The 19,498-nt window shown below is 40.0% G+C and overlaps 1 protein-coding gene and 1 long non-coding RNA gene across 6 annotated transcripts; one reads left to right on the plus strand and one right to left on the minus strand.

Moving 5' to 3' along the window:
* The first annotated feature begins 208 nt into the window (after nucleotides 1-208).
* On the plus strand, nucleotides 209-8,916 carry LOC135522160 (uncharacterized). Of its 3 annotated transcripts, XR_010452652.1 has the most exons (8): nucleotides 209-320; nucleotides 2,571-2,767; nucleotides 4,019-4,086; nucleotides 4,192-4,334; nucleotides 4,479-5,745; nucleotides 5,903-6,028; nucleotides 7,457-7,524; nucleotides 7,890-8,916. It is a non-coding gene; the product is annotated as an uncharacterized LOC135522160 (long non-coding RNA). The 3 variants fall into 3 exon arrangements; XR_010452654.1 differs by lacking the exon at nucleotides 5,903-6,028; XR_010452653.1 differs by lacking the exon at nucleotides 4,192-4,334.
* Nucleotides 8,917-11,261: 2,345 nt separating this feature from the next.
* Nucleotides 11,262-17,953, minus strand: LOC135522157 (nucleoside diphosphate-linked moiety X motif 17-like). 3 transcript variants are annotated; one of them, XM_064948165.1, is made up of 9 exons: nucleotides 17,829-17,951; nucleotides 17,445-17,536; nucleotides 13,488-13,604; nucleotides 13,148-13,331; nucleotides 12,991-13,016; nucleotides 12,734-12,826; nucleotides 12,467-12,565; nucleotides 12,186-12,322; nucleotides 11,266-12,003 (listed from the first exon to the last, which is right to left on the minus strand). In XM_064948165.1, exons 2-9 carry the CDS (start codon nucleotides 17,517-17,519, stop codon nucleotides 11,832-11,834), a joined length of 903 nt encoding a protein of 300 aa, XP_064804237.1. In that variant the 5' UTR covers nucleotides 17,520-17,536; nucleotides 17,829-17,951; the 3' UTR covers nucleotides 11,266-11,831. The 3 variants fall into 3 exon arrangements, with proteins under 3 accessions (XP_064804238.1, XP_064804237.1, XP_064804236.1); XM_064948166.1 differs by having other exon boundaries at nucleotides 11,262-11,922; nucleotides 17,445-17,953; XM_064948164.1 differs by having other exon boundaries at nucleotides 11,267-12,003; nucleotides 17,445-17,950.
* Nucleotides 17,954-19,498: the final 1,545 nt, after the last annotated feature.

Below are 19,498 nucleotides of genomic sequence, written 5' to 3' on the forward strand. Positions count from 1 at the left end.
GTGGTGGCGAATGTGCCAAGAAGTACAAAGAAGGTTAATCCACTTGACAGTGTTTGTATTATAATTCACCTCCCTGTCCTCAAATTTTCGATACCCTGACATCCCAGTACACAAAATTGTAGCCTACATGTCCCCAACTACGTCACATCTTGTCCCCTTACCTTTATATATGTCCCATCTATAGGAGAGAGGGTGTGCGCGAGAAAAAGAGGGCGAATTTTGGGCATGGGGTGGGATTAAGGGCGATAGGAAGAAAGAAAGTTGTGTCACAATGTGTATTTGATTACTGTTATCATGGAGAAAAGGTCTCATTGTTGCAGGTAAGTAACAATCGTGCACTTGTAGGCAAGTTTAACTACCTAGATTACGTTGCGTAGTTGTTTCAATTGCATTCTCGCTTGTGTTTCTGGAAAAATAAAACAGTAAGTAGGCTAACCACTGCATGTCCTTAATTCAGATACCGCTGTCATTAGTTTTCCGAGTAGAAGACAAGGGTTCCACATACGGATGAGGGAAATTGTGAATGACGTGCACAATCTTCCTTACAAAAAAAGATTGGAGTCAGACTGCAGTTAGAGTGCAGTATAACTGTAGTATGCTGCAAATACTGGGTCCAAAATAAAAACCTAATTTTTACTGCAGTAATTTTGCTGTGTAGATATTCTGCAATCACCGCGTCCAAAATACCACAGTCGACTGCAGTTTCAAAACGGAAATATTTTTTGTAAGGGTTTCCTGTTGTTCAATATCAATTTCAATGAATGATACACAACCATTTATTCTGGAAAGATATACATGATTTTAGTACAACTTTTAGTACAAGACTAATCCTATCGTTTATCAAAATCAAAGGGTGGTTTATGTTTTTGTCGTTATTTTAGTCTTTGCAAACATCATGTCGACTTCATTGGCTGTCAGTCCTTGCCATTGCTCCATTTATGAATTTGAGAGTAGTTTCCCTCAGATGACTAAATAGTGGCTGTGTCAGGCTGTTGATTTTGCCCCATGCCTTTTTTGTGCCTTGTTTCTCAAAGGTTTACCGCATCGAGGTGAAACTGATACTCCGATAGCAAATCCTTCTGGCCACTGGTTGGCGTCATACACCACGAATGTCTATATTTACGTTCTCTTCCAACGCGCACACTCATATTCTAGGGTCCACCCCGCGCCATACACCTGTCCTACCTGCACAATTATCTGGATGACAAAATAACCGCGTTTCTTTCAGACAGAAATTGTTTCTCATCAAGTAAGCAACCAGGTTAATTCCCAACGTCCACTGTGTGTATTTGGCTTTTCTTTTAAAAACGTTAGTCTACCTGTATGATACATCATGGAGAAAAGACCAATCAAATTTGGGATTATTCTTACTTTGGCTGTTTCAGGTATGGCAGAAACGTATCTATCTATCTATCTATCTATCTATCTATCTATCTATCTATCTATCTATCTATCTATCTATCTATCTATCTATCTATCTATCTATCTATCTATCTATCTATTCTTCCATGCATCTTAATGTGTTGATTATACAAAAATATGTAGCCTATAACACATTTACACATTACATTTCTTTAAAGACTTCTATTGTAGGGCAGAGATTCCCAACCAGGGGTACTAAGACCCCTGGAGGTACTCGGCCTATCCACAGAGGGTAGTTGAGAAGACTCATGAGACCATAGGCCTACTGGTAAAATGCACATGAGGGTTTACTTCAGGAGTACTCCGGGTAGAGAAAAATTCTGTTGGTGAAACAGTAACCAAAAAAGGTTGGGAACCACTGTTGCATGGTAAGCATTGGACTGTGTTGTACTGTAACCTACACTTCTTAAACACCTACACTTGTTCTGGCTCGTGGTGGCCCAACACCCAATTAAGACACTTTATGTTGGTGTTTCTTTTATTTTGTCAGTTACCTGTATCTAAGTAAATCATACTTTGTGGTTTACGGAGAGTCAAACCTTATCAGCACACAACCAGAATACCACTTTTTCATGATTCTCTTATCCACGGCTGCTCTGGAGCCTTCTTGATGACATTTTGGCCAATTTAAAAAATATATATATTTTTATTTATTTTTTACTTTAAGTTGCTTCCTCAGGTGCCTCAAGTGATGCCAATATACTGGAGATAAAACCCACACTGAGAATAGTTTTTAGATCTTAGCAAAACATCTATCATAATCTGTCATAATGTATAAAATGTCTTCAGAGCTATGCAGAATAGTATTATGGATTTACAATCGACCCCACTCAATCAAATATTGGGATAAGACAAAACAACTTATTTCCCGCACTGAGAAAACACATTTGCAAACTTTGTTTTGGAATAAATTAGTTTAAATAATGCATTATTGCAGTGATTGAGATCACAGATGGTGACCCCCCCTTTAAACTCAAAGTGTCTGTTTACAGATAATAATTTCCACGGTACAAGGCATCCTTTATTGTCTGTAATTGGCACTTCAACCAGTCAGTCTCTAAGGGTAATGGCAGTAATTTATTAGATGGCTGTCCAACAGTATTTCTGCTAATTTCCAAATTTGGCTTGTTTCCCATTCTCCTGTACAGCACTCGTTTTCTTTGCTGATGTTGTGCCTGTTTCCCGTTTACGGAGGGAAACACCCAGCAGCAGTGATAAGACCACCCCAGCTACGCTGTCTGCATACTACTTATGCGTCAGTATCACCAACCAGATTTACACTGAGTCACTCAATAATCAAAGCTCTAAGGAGTACAAACAGCTGAGGAAACAGGTGGAACAGATGGTAAGTGTGTTTTTTACTGCTCAAGTCTGTCCATAGAGCTTCAACTCATCACTCAGTCTATACTCACAAAATAACTTTGTCCTGGAGATACTTCAAGCTTGCCAAGACAAGTCACCCACCATAGAAATATAATTAATAGAATGGGTGTCCCCATTCAAGTCAATTGTGGTAAATGGGTGGACTGGCGGCCATTGCAAGTGTACCCATTGGAGAAAAGCAGGAAGTAAAAGCAGGAAGTGTACCCCTCAAAATATGCTGTGATTTGTTGATTTAACTCAACTGAAATTAAAAAATATATTATATTGCATGAGCCACATCACTTATCATGTTAATGAAGATTCTACATTTCTATGGAAAGGATTGCATCACAATATATGCGGTTAAAAGGTCAAGGGAACACAGACCGTGGGGTATAGAAGAATGATGCTGGATTGGCGCACATTCAACAGATATGATGTAACAAAGTGGATATTCGTCAAATACGTCATGATTGATGTATATTAACAGGCCCACAATGTGGTTACTAAAGTCTGATTTCATATATTTGACTGTTTTCGCTGCATAACATTTAGAAGTAGTCCCTTTCAGGCTTAGAAGAAGTGACTTCTAAGTGTTAACTCTTGTTCGTATAACCCGGTAGCATAGCTAGCATACAATCAGTGGTAGAAGTCAAAGTCGCTTTTAACTGCAATGCAGTTGATTGGTGATGATGACATGAAAATGTATTGGGGTTGACATCTATACAAGCATAATACAAACATTAACAATAGCCTATATATGTAGGCACATTTTGCTGGTGAGCCTCCGGATCTTTCCCCCACGGCATTTTCTCCCCACACATTTCCACAGCATTTCCATTGTTTTGGTCAAGTTCCATTGACTTCTTTACTGCATTTATACCAAGCAACCATTGCGAGTGTACCAATGAGTTTACCTGTCAAATTGCCAGGGTTAGATGTTCCCAAGTCTGTTCTATTCATTGTATTTCTATGTCACCAACATCATCAGCTCTCCAACACCTAGCAGTGAGCACTATTTTAACAGTAAACAGCAAAAACGAGCCATCACTACTAGCTCACACTCCAGTTGAACCACTCCACTACATCATAGACAAGGATACTATAGATACCTCCCTTACAACCTGTTACAATATCCTCAATATTCAAACAAGTAAAAATGTGAAGACATTCCTTGTAGGCTTGTAGGACAATACTAAAGTGCTCCTCTGATTGCTGTGTCTTTCTTTTTCAGATGGATGACGTCGACAGCTCTTTGCTAGAGTCTGACAAATATATGGGTGTATTTGATATAATCTTCAGGTGAGCTCTAATGTTGAATTTATAATTCTGCCATTGAAAAAAAATAACATTTTTAAGGACATTGAAAATTATAATTATTTTTGACTACTGGTCTCACTCTTGCAGTAATGGATCAGTCATTGCAAACTCAACATTAATGTTTGGGACTACATTCATGATCATTCCAACTTTAGCTAAAGGTCTACTTTCCATTCATATCCAATCAAATAAATCCAAAACCCTTGACCTGGACCTTGCCTATACTGAAGGTAAAGAAGATGGCAACCTTCTCTACTTCTGCTGTGCAGCAGCCTGATTCATTTGTATGTTAAAAAAACTGTTTTGTAAATAGCTTAAGAAACTGTTATTAGTCAAATAAAGCAGGAATCACAAATATGTTCTTTATTCCTTAGGTCAACTTCCAATAAAAGCCACACTACCTCTTGTAGCACGTACAACAGCAACCATAACTTCCTCACCACCATCTACCACAAATACCCCTGCAGCAACGACTACTACAGTTGCCTTAGTTAGTACGGCTAGCCGTTCAGGAAGGGTTGGGATGGAACTGCATCTACAGCAATGATTTCATCTGGCAACATCACCAGTCTTGCAACAATTAGTATCACAAGTAGCCATACCCTCACAAACACCACCACTAGTCCTGACCAAAAGAGCACAATTAGCACTCCTATTCCTGAAGAACATAACACTACAATTAGCAACATTACCACTCATATTCCTGAAGAACATATCACTACAATTAGCAGCATTACCACTCATATTCCTGAAGACCATAACAGTACAATTAGCAGCATTACCACTCATATTCCTGAAGACCATAACAGTACAATTAGCAGCATTACCACTCATATTCCTGAAGACCATAACAGTACAATTAGCAGCATTACCACTCATATTCCTGAAGACCATAACAGTACAATTAGCAGCATTACCACTCATATTCCTGAAGACCATAACAGTACAATTAGCAACATTACCACTCATATTCCTGAAGAACATATCACTACAATTAGCAACATTACCATTCATATTTTTGAAGACCAAGACACTACAATTAGCAACATAACCACCCCTATTCCTGGAGACCATAACATTACAATTAGCAACATAACCACCCCTATTCCTGGAGACCATAACATTACAATTAGCAACATAACCACCCCTATTCCTGGAGACCATAACATTACAATTAGCAACACATCCACCCCTGCTCCTGAAGACCACAACCTTACAATTAGCAACATAACCACCCCTAGTCCTGGGGACCCTAACATAACAATTAGCAACCTAAGCACCCATATTCCTGGAGACCAGAACAATACAATTAGCAACACAACCACCCCTATTACCCCTAAAAATCCTCCCCAGACCAGTAGCACGACAGTCTTCCGTAAACCCTCTCCATCAACAACTGCCTCAGGCCAATCTAACCCCCCAGTTGCCCCTACTGAGAGAGCAACAAGCAGGCATCAGGCTGCCACAGGCCAAACGACCAGTCATAAGACCACAGAGAATACGGAGGCGACACATAAGACCACAGAGAATGCTGCAGCTGTAGTTGCTGGGGGCGGAGAAGGAGTCTCAGGATTGGGGATCGCTCTATTGGTACTGGCTGTCCTGACCTTGTTAATCCTCCTTATTCTCCTAATACTGCTGGTAAGTACAAAAACAAACATGCACACTGTTTATCCTTAAATGCGTAGACCTCCAATTTCTCAGAAACAGCCACAACCCTGCTATAACAGTTACAGTATGTCATGCTAAGGAGGCCATTTTAAAAGTACTATGATTCTTGTCTTTTCTTGACCTTCAGCTAGTGTGGTTGTGCTGTAGGCAGAGATATAGAAGTTTCAGCCCATATAACCAGATCAACCACGGGGCAGACATCCAAATGTACTCCAAACACAGCCGCTACGACGTGCCCAACGGCAAGCCTAATGTAAGTCCTATGTCTTGGCAGAGAGGCCAGATAGCCAACCTGCTGAATGCAGAATCTGTGTCTATGGTTACTAAGACTGGCCACTCTGTCTCAGTGTTAGATAGATGTCTCTTTGTGCCCTTCTGATTTTGACCAGGGAAACCTGAGGAGTGGGAAACACTAGCCTTCCCCTCTACCCTCTCAGCCGAACTACCCCTGTAGCTTCCAGAGAGGGTCCCAAGCCATATTTCTCCCCTCAAGCCACCTATTTTCATTGATGCACCGAGTTGCTTATCTCTGAAATCAAACCCCCACATAAGCAGATGTTCTTGGTAGACCAGACAACCAATTAAACACAATCATCTGTGAGCTGTGAGTTTATAGCTTTAATCCTACCTTGGGTACGTATGAGGGATGATACCAGAGTTATCATCCAAGGACCTTCCTGTATGGGGCCTGTTACTCATCAATATCACTTTGAATGACTGGCAACACCATGATTTGACAGAAAAAAGGTAGTGTTTATTGTGGACATAAAAAATATATATTCTCGAATGAGCTTTGAAAGGGATGCTAAATACAAATGCCATGGGATCTACCAACGTCAGGGATAGTGAGATCTCTCCCTTAACACCAAACAAAAAGACAATTGACTGTAATAATGAAACTTGCATATTCATCACAATGCAGTGCACACCTCAAGCACACATGAGAGTTTGTGAAGTGAGGAGGGAATCTACTCAGGTTTTTTCTAGCGTTGATATGTATGCATCATAGATATTTGTTTAGTTTTGGAAATGTACAGTTTGAGTTAGCTTACACATTGCTTATATTCAATATACTGTATAAGGATATTGTTGCATATGTGTTTATGCACTTTGTATAATTGTGTTACATTTACATAGATATTTGGCTTAATTCTGTGTTGCTGCTAGCAGTGGTTTGAACATGTTTGTTATGTTGTTTTGTAAAGGGGACAGTGGAAGACATTGGAGGACTATTTGTCCACAGCCTCCAACTCTCCTTGATCAATTTATTTATTGTTCCGTACTAGTCTGCCAACATTTGCTCCAAGACTGACTAGCATATAATGAGAAGAGTGCCCCCTCTGTCACCTGTCTCTATGGCAACAGAGCAGCAGACAGACACATTGTAATCCACAACCACTCTGTTCTCTTTACATGACCTTCTCCTCCCAAAGCCCTTTTAATTGATGAATCACCGGTTTGATTTATTGTTGCAATTAAGCAGAGTGGATGTCTTTCAGGCTTCGTTAACTAAGGCTTTACAACAGACGAACATCTGTAAGATAAGCTAACATTACAGTTCTATACAACAGGTCAAAAACAGACTGCAAAATTTAGTTTTGCTTGTAAATTATTTTGTGTGCAGTATTATCTTTACAGACTGTTTTACACCTTTGATGAGTTGATACTTTCTCTGATACAGGACGAAATGCGGGGACCATCTGAAAAACCGAACAGGGATGCATGTGGTGAACGAGTACTGACACACAGGTACAGTAGGTGACACACTTTCTGTATGCTTATGTACTGCAGTGGTACTTTCAGGTAGACAACAGAGGAAGTGTAGTTTCATGTTTTCAATTCCAGGAGACAATCTCCCCTGAATGCTTTCTTTCCTTCCATACATCAGGGGGATGGGGTTCAATGTGAGGTTCGAATAGGTAGACTACTGATTATTGCCGATATAGGTGTGTAGAGATGTGTCAACATACATATTGATTAAACACATTGAAATAACTTCCTAAGAAAACACATCCCTCATGTAATGTTGAAGATACTGTATATATTTAATTGAAGTAATTTACTGTTTTAACTGAAAACATTTTTTTGACCCTTCCCTGCTTCCTTTCCTCCAGAAGCTCCAGTCAATTGGGTAAGAAGACCATCTGAAATGGCCTTATGACGTAATATGCATGGGAGCAATGACGATTCTGTACAAATGGTCCAATTATCTCTGAAGTATCTGAATGAAGATCATGGCGTTGGCTCACTGATTGTAATTTCAACCTGTATTTATTCAATTCAATTCAAATCAAATCACATTCATTTATAAAGCCCTTTTTACATCAGCTGATGTCACAAAGTGCTATACAGAAACCCAGCCTAAAACCCCAAGCAGCAAGCAATGCAGATGTCCTAATGTTATTTTATTCCTAATGTTTTTACCAGTGGAGGCTGCTGAGGGGAGGACGGCTCATAATAATAGCTGGAATGAAGTCAATGGAATGGTATCAAAGACATGAAACACCTGGTTTCCATGTGGTTGTTACCATTCCATTGACTCCATTTGTATTTCGTATTATTCTGTACGTAAATCCGAGACACTCCATTTAGTATATGTTACTCCTCCCCGACCAACCTCCCTACTTTAGTTTCTGTCTAAAGTAACCAGGCCTTTGAAAGGTATCATATGGCTTGACGTGCTCAGAAATACATAAATGATGTTTCTAATGGCTCTGAGGCCAGGTTAGCCATTTTGGCTTCCTTGTGGTAATGGGTTGAGTTGTATTTTCAGTCTTTACTGAAGGCAAGCTTAACCTTTGTAAAAAAAAAAAAAGAAATTGGATCCTAGATCAGTAAATGGGGTCAAAATATGTATCCCGCAATTAACATTTAAGAAGAATGAGTAAGGGTGCCCCTAAGAACAATATCCAATCAGGTACAGTTAACAAGAAGTTTGTTTTCAAAGACTATAAATCAAACCTTTTGACTTGGGCTGAGAGATCCAGCTCTAATTCCCTACTGCTGGATAAGACATGTTTTGAGATAGGACACTAGCATGCCAAGAAGTGAACTATTCCGCAAACCCAACCCAGTGAGGAAAACACCAATGTTATGTATATTTGACAATCTGATTAAATAAATCCACCATTATTAATCAAATCTGTGAGATGTAACTATCTGTAAACATTTGAAGTGACCGTGCATTGGAGCTTTAAACTTTGCATTAAAAAAATAGAAACAATCTAAATAATTTTGGGATTAAATATTGTAAATAATAAATAAAGTTTGTTAGATTTTATGGGCAGAAGTGGTTTGGATGAATTCATGGTTTGTAAAAGAGTTGGATGATTCTGTTCATCAGGAGAACTGAAGCTAGGGCAGAACAGACATGCCTCTGTTTGTATCTAAGCCTGCCCTCATCCCCTGGCTTTTCTTTCTTTTATTCTTTGTGTGAAAGGAACAAGTAAATAGATATCTAGATAATGTGCTTTACAGTTAGGCTGGGTGTGGCGGTGTGATAAAGAATAAGGTATTGTATTATATTACAAAATTAGTCAGACTCCATAACATTGCGAATAACTCAAACTTTGTCCATTATATGCAAGTCAGTGTGTATTAAAAAGGCAACACCTCTTTCTGCTGTTTTGGCCAATGGGCAGGGTTTAACATAAAAAGTTGACATATGGATGTCCTGGTAACAGATACATAACATTCATGATAACCAGCTACCAAGTGACATTGAGAATTAAAGACTTACATTTTTCAAGGTGTGCGGTACAAACCGCATTCTTATCCAAAATGCATGAGGTGTATGTCCCTCCCTCTCCATATCCCCTAACTGTATAGTCTGTATTAGATGTGTCTTTCTACAGTTGCATTGTGTATTTTTCCAGGAAAACATCACAGTGGTTGCTGTTACTAATACTGTCCAGCAGGAAGATCAATCAATCGGAGAGAAACTTTCAACCAAAACAAATCAGATCACTTCTTACTGTTTCTAACACATTGAGGTCATTGTTTGATTCTGACCTCAGAGACAATATGATTTATCGGTTGGCTGGGCTTAAAATCAATCAAAAAGAGCAAAGACAGAATCCAATCTTAAGTCATTTGGTCTAACAAAACATTATTCAAGCATGTAGATGTACATACTGATAGAACCATACACCCATGCATCCGTGCAATGCTTCTTTAGCCAACAGAGTCAACCTATTCTAATAATACCATCAAGAAAAGAAGTCATTGTCTTTGCATTTGGGCCAATATGACAAAAGTTGTCTTTCAATTGTCAATGGCAAAAGGTAAAATCCACTTATGAAGATATGCAGACACAAATGCATTAGTGGTAATGAATAAGTCACTGAGTCACTCTTATGTAACTTAGAAACAAAATCAGACAAGTGACAGACTATGACGATAGGATAAATCTAGACAATAAAACATACAGTAATATCACGACATCACCAATACAGACAATACGCTGGCAAGGAAATGTGGCATCAAGACTTGATTATACCTTGAATGCCCTGCCACATACTTGCCACTGGAATGCCCAGTTCCCACTGCTATTGGCACAGAGGGTGTGGTGCTCCTAATACTGACAACAGGTCATACCTCTGCATGGTAAAAGCCAGGACAGTTCGGGAAAAATGGGATAGTTCAGGATCTGATGAAGATTATGCTCCCAACTCTTTCCATCTGAATGTTATTCCTAGTGATATTAAACTGTAATGACTTATGATGAATTAGAGAAAACAAAAACCCTTCCAATTTTTTACTGTGGATTCTGACTTGTTGATGTTGTGAAATGTGTCCCTAATTTAATGCTCCAATTGTAGTCACTTAGTTAATTAGTTACTGTAGAAAACTGTTATAAAACTGTTTTACATTTCATTATTACACCCCACCCCATACCCCTCCACCATTTAACATTCAAGATTTCGCTTTGAAATTTGAATGCAAATCGGCCAATGTCACGCATTGCTTCAGATCAACCATGAGACTGCAAAGCAGTAACAGTAGCTGTTAAATCCTACATAAACAGCTGACACACCAAGACTGCTTTACAAAGGCAGCCCAATTTTATTATTTTTTCCACTAATTGGTCTTTGGAACAATCAGATCAGCTCTGAAAAATATCTGATGTGATTGGTCAAAGACCAATTGGTGGGGAAAATATCAAAATTGGGCTGCATGTCTAAATGCAGCCAAAGAACAAAGTAAGCATATTTCCCAGTAGCTTATCCATGGGTGAGGTTGCCATAATGTATTGTATATTAATCTGTGTGAAAAGAGGTTTCGTTATATGACACACACACCTTCCACTTATGACATAAAAATGTGGTCTTTAAATGCTAATTATTGAATCACTGCAAACAATAAATATTAGATATCTTCAGTTGAAAGTACAATACCATATTTATGTGTTTATCTTTACAATGAAGACCTAACCTAACTAACTTGAGACCTAACTTCTGTCTGAGTATAGTAAAAAATAAAATAATAATAATAGTAAATATGCTGGTTGAGGAAAATAATTACATTTAGAAAAATGTAAATATTTTTATACATTTTTATTTAATCAGGCGAGTCAGTTAAGAACACATTATTATTTACAAGTCAAGATAATTATGTAAACTTAAATCAGAATTCTGATTGTTTTGTGCTTGTTTCCAAATGTGAAATCACTGTGTAGGCTATGCATTGCCATCTTGTGGCTTGAAGGCGCAAATGGAATATAATGATCATAAAAGCATCTGCAGTATAAATCCACGTTGTTCATAACATTTCATCACTAACAACAACACCCTTGCAATAAAAACTGTTCTTACGCACAACATTGATAGCTCATGCAAAGCCCTCAAACAGCCATATAAGACTTGTAGGTGTTGCTGTAGATATTAAAGGGACAGATCACCCAAAGTTCATTATTGGTTAATACGTACAAGATTTTTTGAAAGATGATAGTTCACTTCAGGTGACCTTCACCGGTTAAGGCAAACTCCAGGAAATGATGTCATCCTCCAGGAAGTCACTTCATCACAGGGCTAGACGTCCAGGTTTAGTGAAGACAGTTAACATCGGGTCCCCTGTCCCTCCAGGTTCTTAAGCCAGAGCTCCAGGGCGTATTTGGTACCAGTGCTGACCCGCTCCACATCCTCTCCGCTATTCGGGGCCCGGTTACACAAAACAGACAATGGCAAAATTGACTCACTGAGCCCACCTTCCGGAGAGACCTCCGATACACTGCAGAACCAACACCACAGAAACAAATGCCAACATTGTTAAGAGGAACCCAATTAAATAATTAATGTCAGAGGAAATTAGCCCAGTAAAACTTTTTTTCACAAATACTTATCAATGGTACACTATATAATCTATTTTTTATGTTTATGTTTTGAGTGCATTACTTTGTGGATGTGACATACCTTATGGTTGGAGCCAGGCCCTCCAACGGTGTCACAGAACCCTCCTCTCCGTCCACGGCGGACACAATGGCCTTGACCAGCGAGGCGTCCACCCACAGACAACCACTGACCTCTGCAGGCTTGGGGTGCAGAGAGGCCTAGAACAAATATAGTCTTTAGTGTCAGAGGACTTGGCTCTGTATGCTTTTAATGATAACACCAGACTGGAATATATATGGACGGACGGACGGACGGACGGACGGACGGACAGACAGACAGATACAGGACAGTGAGGCAAATACCTGGAGCTGCTGGTGTGTGAGGGAGGTGTTTAGGAGCATGTAAGTGACCACATGGTGCCTCTGCGGCATCCCTCTGCTCAGCATGGGTGGGAAAACTGACTGTGAAGAGAAACAGAACATGAGCAAACAGGACTGTCAGACAAATCAGAATGTATCAAATGTCTGTGGAATTGTGGCCAGTAGATTTTTTCTAATGCATTTACATATTATTATTATTTAATAAACTATTCCCTGGAAATGTGATGTGTAGTGGCAGTGATTTCCCACCTCCCAGAGCCCCAGCAGCTGAGCTGAAACGTCTCCAGGGTCCAGCTTCAGTCCTGTCTCCTCCCTCAGCTCCCTCAGCCCTGCGTCCAGGAGCTGACAAACAAGAGAGATATGAGGCAAACACACACACCATGCTTGATTGAAGGGATTTGACCCCAGAGACCATGAGGGTGATGAAACCACAGGCAAAGACACTTATGGGGATTAATCCATTTTATCTTTCACTGTTTAATAGCTATAGCAACTAGAAACTTTACCCTCTCATCCAGTTCCACATGGCCACCTGAAAAAAATAAAACAAATCACCCTTTCAATATCAGGAAACAACACTAAGGTTAATTGGGTTACCCAAAGTGTCGTCCTATGGAATGCTATTTCATTTTGAAAGGTTACTTCCGCAAAATGATGCCATACCTGGTGGAACCCACACATTGGGGAAAATGCGGAGACTGGCCGCCCGTCGAGTTAACAACACCTTCTGATTGGCTGACTGCAGAAGAATAGCAACCCCCACGTCCACTCCGCGGCTCTGAACATCCAATGGGATTGCAGCTGCCTCTGCGACAGACAGATACTTGAAGGGGCAAAAGGTTGCCCTCTGAGAAAAAAGAAATATCAACCAAATAAACAAAAAAATTTTCCATTATACTTTTTTCAGTCAACCAACAATTATTTATATGGGATGCGGCCACAACCGATAAAACAATTAAACCTATAATTTTATTAAATTGAATGTATTCCGTTGAGCCATTACCTTTAGAGGAATTCCTCTCCCCTTCTCGCAGTCACACAGTATAAAGCGATTGTTCTCCAAAGAACACTTCACCTCCACCTCATCATCAAGAGTCTCTGTAAAATGACCTGTTATGCTCTAACAGAAAATTAAGTGGTAAAAAAAAGAAGTTTTTTTAACTGTTGCATAATTCACCTCATATAACAACCTTTGAAAATTCGGCAACTACAATAAAGGCTAACCATTTACCTAAATTACTTGATTTCAATGTATTTTGGAGGGGAAAGTACTGGACCTGGTATAGGTCCATTCAGTCATTGTTTTTTGGTTATCAATATACAAATCCTGATTATGGACGGCAATCTTTGGCCCATAGATTAAGGAAATATAAACTATACAGTGGGGAGAACAAGTATTTGATAACCTGCAAAATCGGCAGTGTTTCCTACTTACAAAGCATGTAGAGGTCTGTAATTCTTATCATAGGTACACTTCAACTGTGAGAGACAGAATCTAAAACAAAAATCCAGAAAATCATATTGTATAATTTTTAAGTAATTAATTTGCATTTTATTGCATGACATAAGTATTTGATACATCAGAAAAGCAGAACCTAATATTTAGTACAGAAACCTTTGTTTGCAATTATAGAGATCATACATTTCCTGTAGTTCTTGACCAGGTTTGCACACACTGCAGCATGGATGTTGGCCCACTCCTCCATACAGACCTTCTCCAGATCCTTCAGGTTTCAGGACTGTCACTGGACAATACGGACTTTCAGCTCCCTCCAAAGACTTTCTATTGGGTTCAGGTCTGGAGACTGGCTAGGCCACACCAGGACCTTGAGATGCTTCTTACGGAGCCACTCCTTAGTTGTCCTGGCTGTGTGTTTCGGGTCGTTGTCATGCTGGAAGACCCAGCCACAACCCATCTTCAATGCTCTTACTGAGGGAAGGAGGTTGTTGGCCAAGATCTCGCGATACATGGCCCCATCCATCCTCCCCTCAATACAGTGCAGTCGTTCTGTACCCTTTGCAGAAAAGCATCCCCAAAGAACGATGTTTCCACCTCCATGCTTCACGGTTGGGATGGTGTTCTTGGGGTTATACTCATCCTCCTTCTTCCTCCAAACACAGCGAGTGAAGTTTAGACCAAAAAGCTCTATTTTTGTCTCATTAGACCACATGACCTTCTCCCATTCCTCCTCTGGATCATCCAGATGGTCATTAGCAAACTTCAGACGGGCCTGGACATGCGCTGGCTTGAGCATGGGGACCTTGCGTGCGCTGCAGGATTTTAATCCATGACGGCGTAGTGTGTTACTAATGGTTTTCTTTGAGACTGTAGTCCCAGCTTTCTTCAGGTCATTGACCAAGTCCTGCCGTGTAGTTCTGGGCTGATCCCTCACCTTCCTCATGATCATTGATGCCCTACGAGGTGATATTTTGCATGGAGCCCCAGGTAGTGGAGCCCCAGGTAGTGAGCCCCTAAGAAGCCCCAGGTAACGAGTTCAAACAGGTGCAGTTAATGCAGGTAATGAGTGGAGAACAGGAGGGCTTCTTAAAGAAAAACTAACAGGTCTGTGAGAGCCGGAATTCTTACTGGTTGGTTGGTGATCAAATACTTATGTCATGCAATAAAATGCAAATGAATTACTTAAAAATCATACAAATGTGATTTTCTGGAGTTTTGTTTTAGAATCCGTCTCTCCCAGTTGAAGTGTACCTATGATAAAAATTACAGACCTCTACATGCGTTGTAAGTATTAAAACCAAAATGCAGTGTATCAAATACTTGTTCTCCCCACTGTATATACAAACATATGTGGACGCCCCTTCAAATTAGTGGATTCTATTTCATAATGTATCAAATCGAGCACACAGTCATTTCATCTCCATGGATAAACATTGTCAGTAGAATGGCCTTACTGAAGAGCTCAGTAAGGCACCGTCATAGGACGCCACCTTTCCAACAACTCAGTTCATCAGATTTCTGCCCTGCTAGATCTGCCCCGATCAACTCTACAGTGGCAAGACAAAGTATGGTGAACCCTTTGGAATTACCTGGATTTCTTGTCTATATTGAATACATAATTTAAACATTCAGTTGTAGGTTGGGAAAAGTATGTGAGCCCCTAGGCTAATGACTTCTCCAAAACTGGAGTCATCAATGAGACAAGTTTGGAGAAGTTGGTTAGAGCTGCCTTGCCCTATAAAAAAAACCTCACAAAATTTGAGTTTGCTATTCACAAGAAGCATTGCCTGATGTGAACCATGCCTTGAACAAAAGATATGTTAGAATACCTATGATTAAGAATAGTTGACTTGCATAAGCTGGAAAGGGTTACAAAAGTATATCTAAAAGCCTTAATGTTCATCAGTCGACGGTAAAACAAATTGTCTATAAATTGAGAAAGTTCAGAACTGTTGCTAATTTCCCTAGGAGTGGCCATCCTGCAAAGATGACTGCAAAAGCACAGCACAGAATGCTCAATGAGGTTTAAGAAGAATCCTAGAGTGTCAGCTGGAGACATACAGAAATGTCTGGAACATGCTAACATCTCTGACGAGTCTATGATACGTAAAACACTAAACAAGAATGGTGTTCATGGGAGGTCACCACAGAAGAAGCCACTGCTGTCCCAATATTGCTTAACTAAAACAGTTTTATAAAGAGGAATGGTCCAAAATTCCTCCTGACCGTTGTGCAGGTCTGATCCGCAACTACAAAAAAAAAATGTTTGGTTGAGGTTATTGGAGGGTCAACCAGTTATTGAATCCAAGGTTTCACATACTTTTCCCACCCTGCACTGTGTGTTCAATAAAGACATGAAAACATATAATTGTTTGTGCGTTATTAGTTTAAGCAGACTGTCTATTGTTGTGACCTAGATGAAGATCAGATAACATTTTATGACCAATTTATGCAGAAATCCAGGTATTTCCAAAGGGTTCACATACTTTTTCTTGCCACTGTAAGTGCTGTTATTGTGAAGTGGAAACGTCTAGGAGCAACAACAGCTCAGCCGCGAAGTGGTAGGCCACACAAGCTCATAGAATGGGACTGCCGAGTGCTGAAGCACGTTGTGCGTAAAAAAACGTCTGTCCTAAGTTGCAACACTCACTACCGAGTTCCAAACTGCCTCTGGAAGCAAAGTCAGAACTGTTCGACGGGAGCATCATGAAATGGATTTCCATGGCCGAGCAGCCACACATAAGCCTAAAATCACCAATCGTCGGCCGGAGTGGTGCAAAGTTTGCCACTCGGGAGCAGTAGAAATCCATTCTCTGGAGTGATGAATCACGCTTCACCATCTAGCAGTCCGACAGACGAATCTGGGTTTGGCGGCTACCAGGAGAACGGAACCTGTCCCAAAGCATAGTGCCAACTAGAAAGTTTGGAGGAGGAATAATGGTCCAGGGCTGTTTTTCATGGCTTGGGCTAGGCCCCTTAGTTCCAGTGAAGGGAAATCTTAATTCTACAGCATACAATGACATTCCAGATGATTATGTGCTTCCAACTTTGTGGCAACAGTTTGAGAAAGGCTTTCCTGTTTCCATGACAATGCCCCAGTGTATAAAGGGAGGTCCATACAGAAATAGTTTGTCGAGATCCGTGTGGAAAAGCTTGACTGGCCAGCAGAGCCCTGACCTAAACCCCACCAAACTGCTTTGGGATGAATTGGAAAGCCGACTGGGGGGCACAAACTCCATAGTAATGCCCATAATTTTGCAATTAGATGTTTGAGTGAAGTTGTCCACATACTTTTGGTCATGTAGTGTATATGTACAGTACTATTGTTTTATTTTTTATTTAACCTTTTATTTAATTTGGGTGACCTACCCCTTTAAAATGGTACTGCAGTAAAACCAAACACTGACATAGGACCTCGTTTTCATAAATTCCACGTGACATTGGCATTTGGCTAGTGTTGAAGTGACAACAAAGCAAAAACATAGCACGTGCACAACTGACCTGTACAAAACGGGCACATTGGGGTGCGACATTATTCTTCGACAGATGAACCAGTATTTTCGTGACTTTTTCCATGGTTGTCAATTATTCTCCTTATTGATAGATACAGTAGTTTAATGCAGGTGACAGTTGGCTAGCCTGATTTACAAAACAATTTGTAAAATAATCCTGCGAGCGATAACAAATCTGATAGCAATATAAGAATGGCAATGCACGTTAGCTAGCTAGCTAATATTGACACATTACACATTTGTTCAAATGAGTAGCGCATTTGACATCCCACTGCAGTTCACTGAAGTATTGACAACCAAGATAACTCTATAGCTAGCCGTTATTCTGATCAATTCCCAAGCTGTATTAGCTAACTATCCAATGGGCTCCTGCCTTGTTAGCTAGGTGGACGGTACATGCAACAAAATTGCTTCCTGCCCACTGATCTTCTTAGCTTCTATGGCTGGCTGTCATGTCCAAGGAATATAAACACAAATGTACACGTAGCTAGCTACCTACATTCATTGGCTACATCGAAATCACATGTGGCTCTTCTTCTTCTTCAGTTTATACATGGCGGTTCGCAACCAACTTTAATGTTCTTTACCGCAACAAACTGGACTGGAGTGTGGACCAGAGAAAAGGAAAGTCGAAAAACTCTAAATCCTACCAACTATTCTCATCTCCTGAAAATTCCACCCCAAAAACATATTTTGGTATTTTTTTCCTTAGTCCATTGTTGATATCAAAATGCGTTGCATGTCATCAATAAGGTTTTAAAGATATACAGTATAACTTTCACAATACAGAAATACAGCCGATATGATGCATTATAAATCATATGATGGAAAAGACAGCATCATACCGTCTGTATTTTGAAAGAATGCTGACAATGGTAAAAAATTGACTAATGAAACCTATACTGAAAGATTTTGGTTTTGGGTGTAATTTTCCTTTAAAGAAACTAACATAATTAAATACTACATCCCCTGAAGATTTTCTCAGCTATTAACTTAAGCTTGACCCTTCTATACCATTGTAGCTCAGTTGGTAGAGCATGGTGCTTGTAATGCCATGGTAGTGGGTTTGATTCCCTGGACTGCGCATACATAAAATGTATGCGCGAATAACAAAGTTGCTTTAGATAAAAACATCTGCTAAATGGCATATATTATATATTTGCCCTTAAATCTGATAACAATCCCTCCCATTGTGCTGGCACTGAAATAACCCGTTTTCCACTGTCTCCATCTTCTCCTGACAGTGATCACACCCAGTCAGATGTTGAGCTCTGTGTGTCCCAGAGCCTTGTGATCCCTCGTTCCTCCCTGCCCTCACATTTTCCTGGATCTTACACAGGAGTCTTCCCTTTCCCTCCCTATTCCACAACTCTTGTCATTTGTTTTTAATGCTATTCTATCCCCCCCCAAGTCAGGCAAGTCCGAGTCAAGTCTCAAGTCCTAAACTTTGAGTTTCGAGTCCTTAACAAGTCATGATGTGCTCTTCACCAAATGTAATACCGTTTAATATTTTTAACAAGAGTAATAGTTAGTATATTACATTTACGCAAATCATGAATGCTTTTAAAAATATATATATTTATTACTTTCCAAATAAACTTTATTTCAATGAAAATACATGGGTAGCCATGTATTTCAATCGACTATCGAGGATCGCTATGGGGCGCAATCGGGCGATGTAAACTTATACACAATCGCCCAACCTTAACGCATGTTGATGCGCTGCACAGTTTTTTTTAATAGCATAATGTTTAATATTTGGGCTTGGGGAGGGTATCAGTTTGAGTCAAAAGGCTCAAGTCCAAGTTAAGTGACGAGTCATCGAGTTGCAAGTCATCATATTTGTGAATCGAGTCTGACTCGAGTCCAAGTCATGTGACTCAAGTCCACACCTCTGGTTTTCTCAACTGAGAACTTGAAGCCCCACCTGTGGGACTACTGTTCAACTTCTCTGATCCTTCTTGAACTCTCCTGACTTTATGGGGAATATTTCTCCCTCTCTTCCACAGTGCCCGGTCGTCCGCAAACAAAGACCTCCCAATA

This window comes from Oncorhynchus masou, chromosome 30 (genome assembly GCF_036934945.1).
Source record: "Oncorhynchus masou masou isolate Uvic2021 chromosome 30, UVic_Omas_1.1, whole genome shotgun sequence".
Taxonomy (NCBI): Eukaryota; Metazoa; Chordata; class Actinopteri; order Salmoniformes; family Salmonidae; genus Oncorhynchus; species Oncorhynchus masou.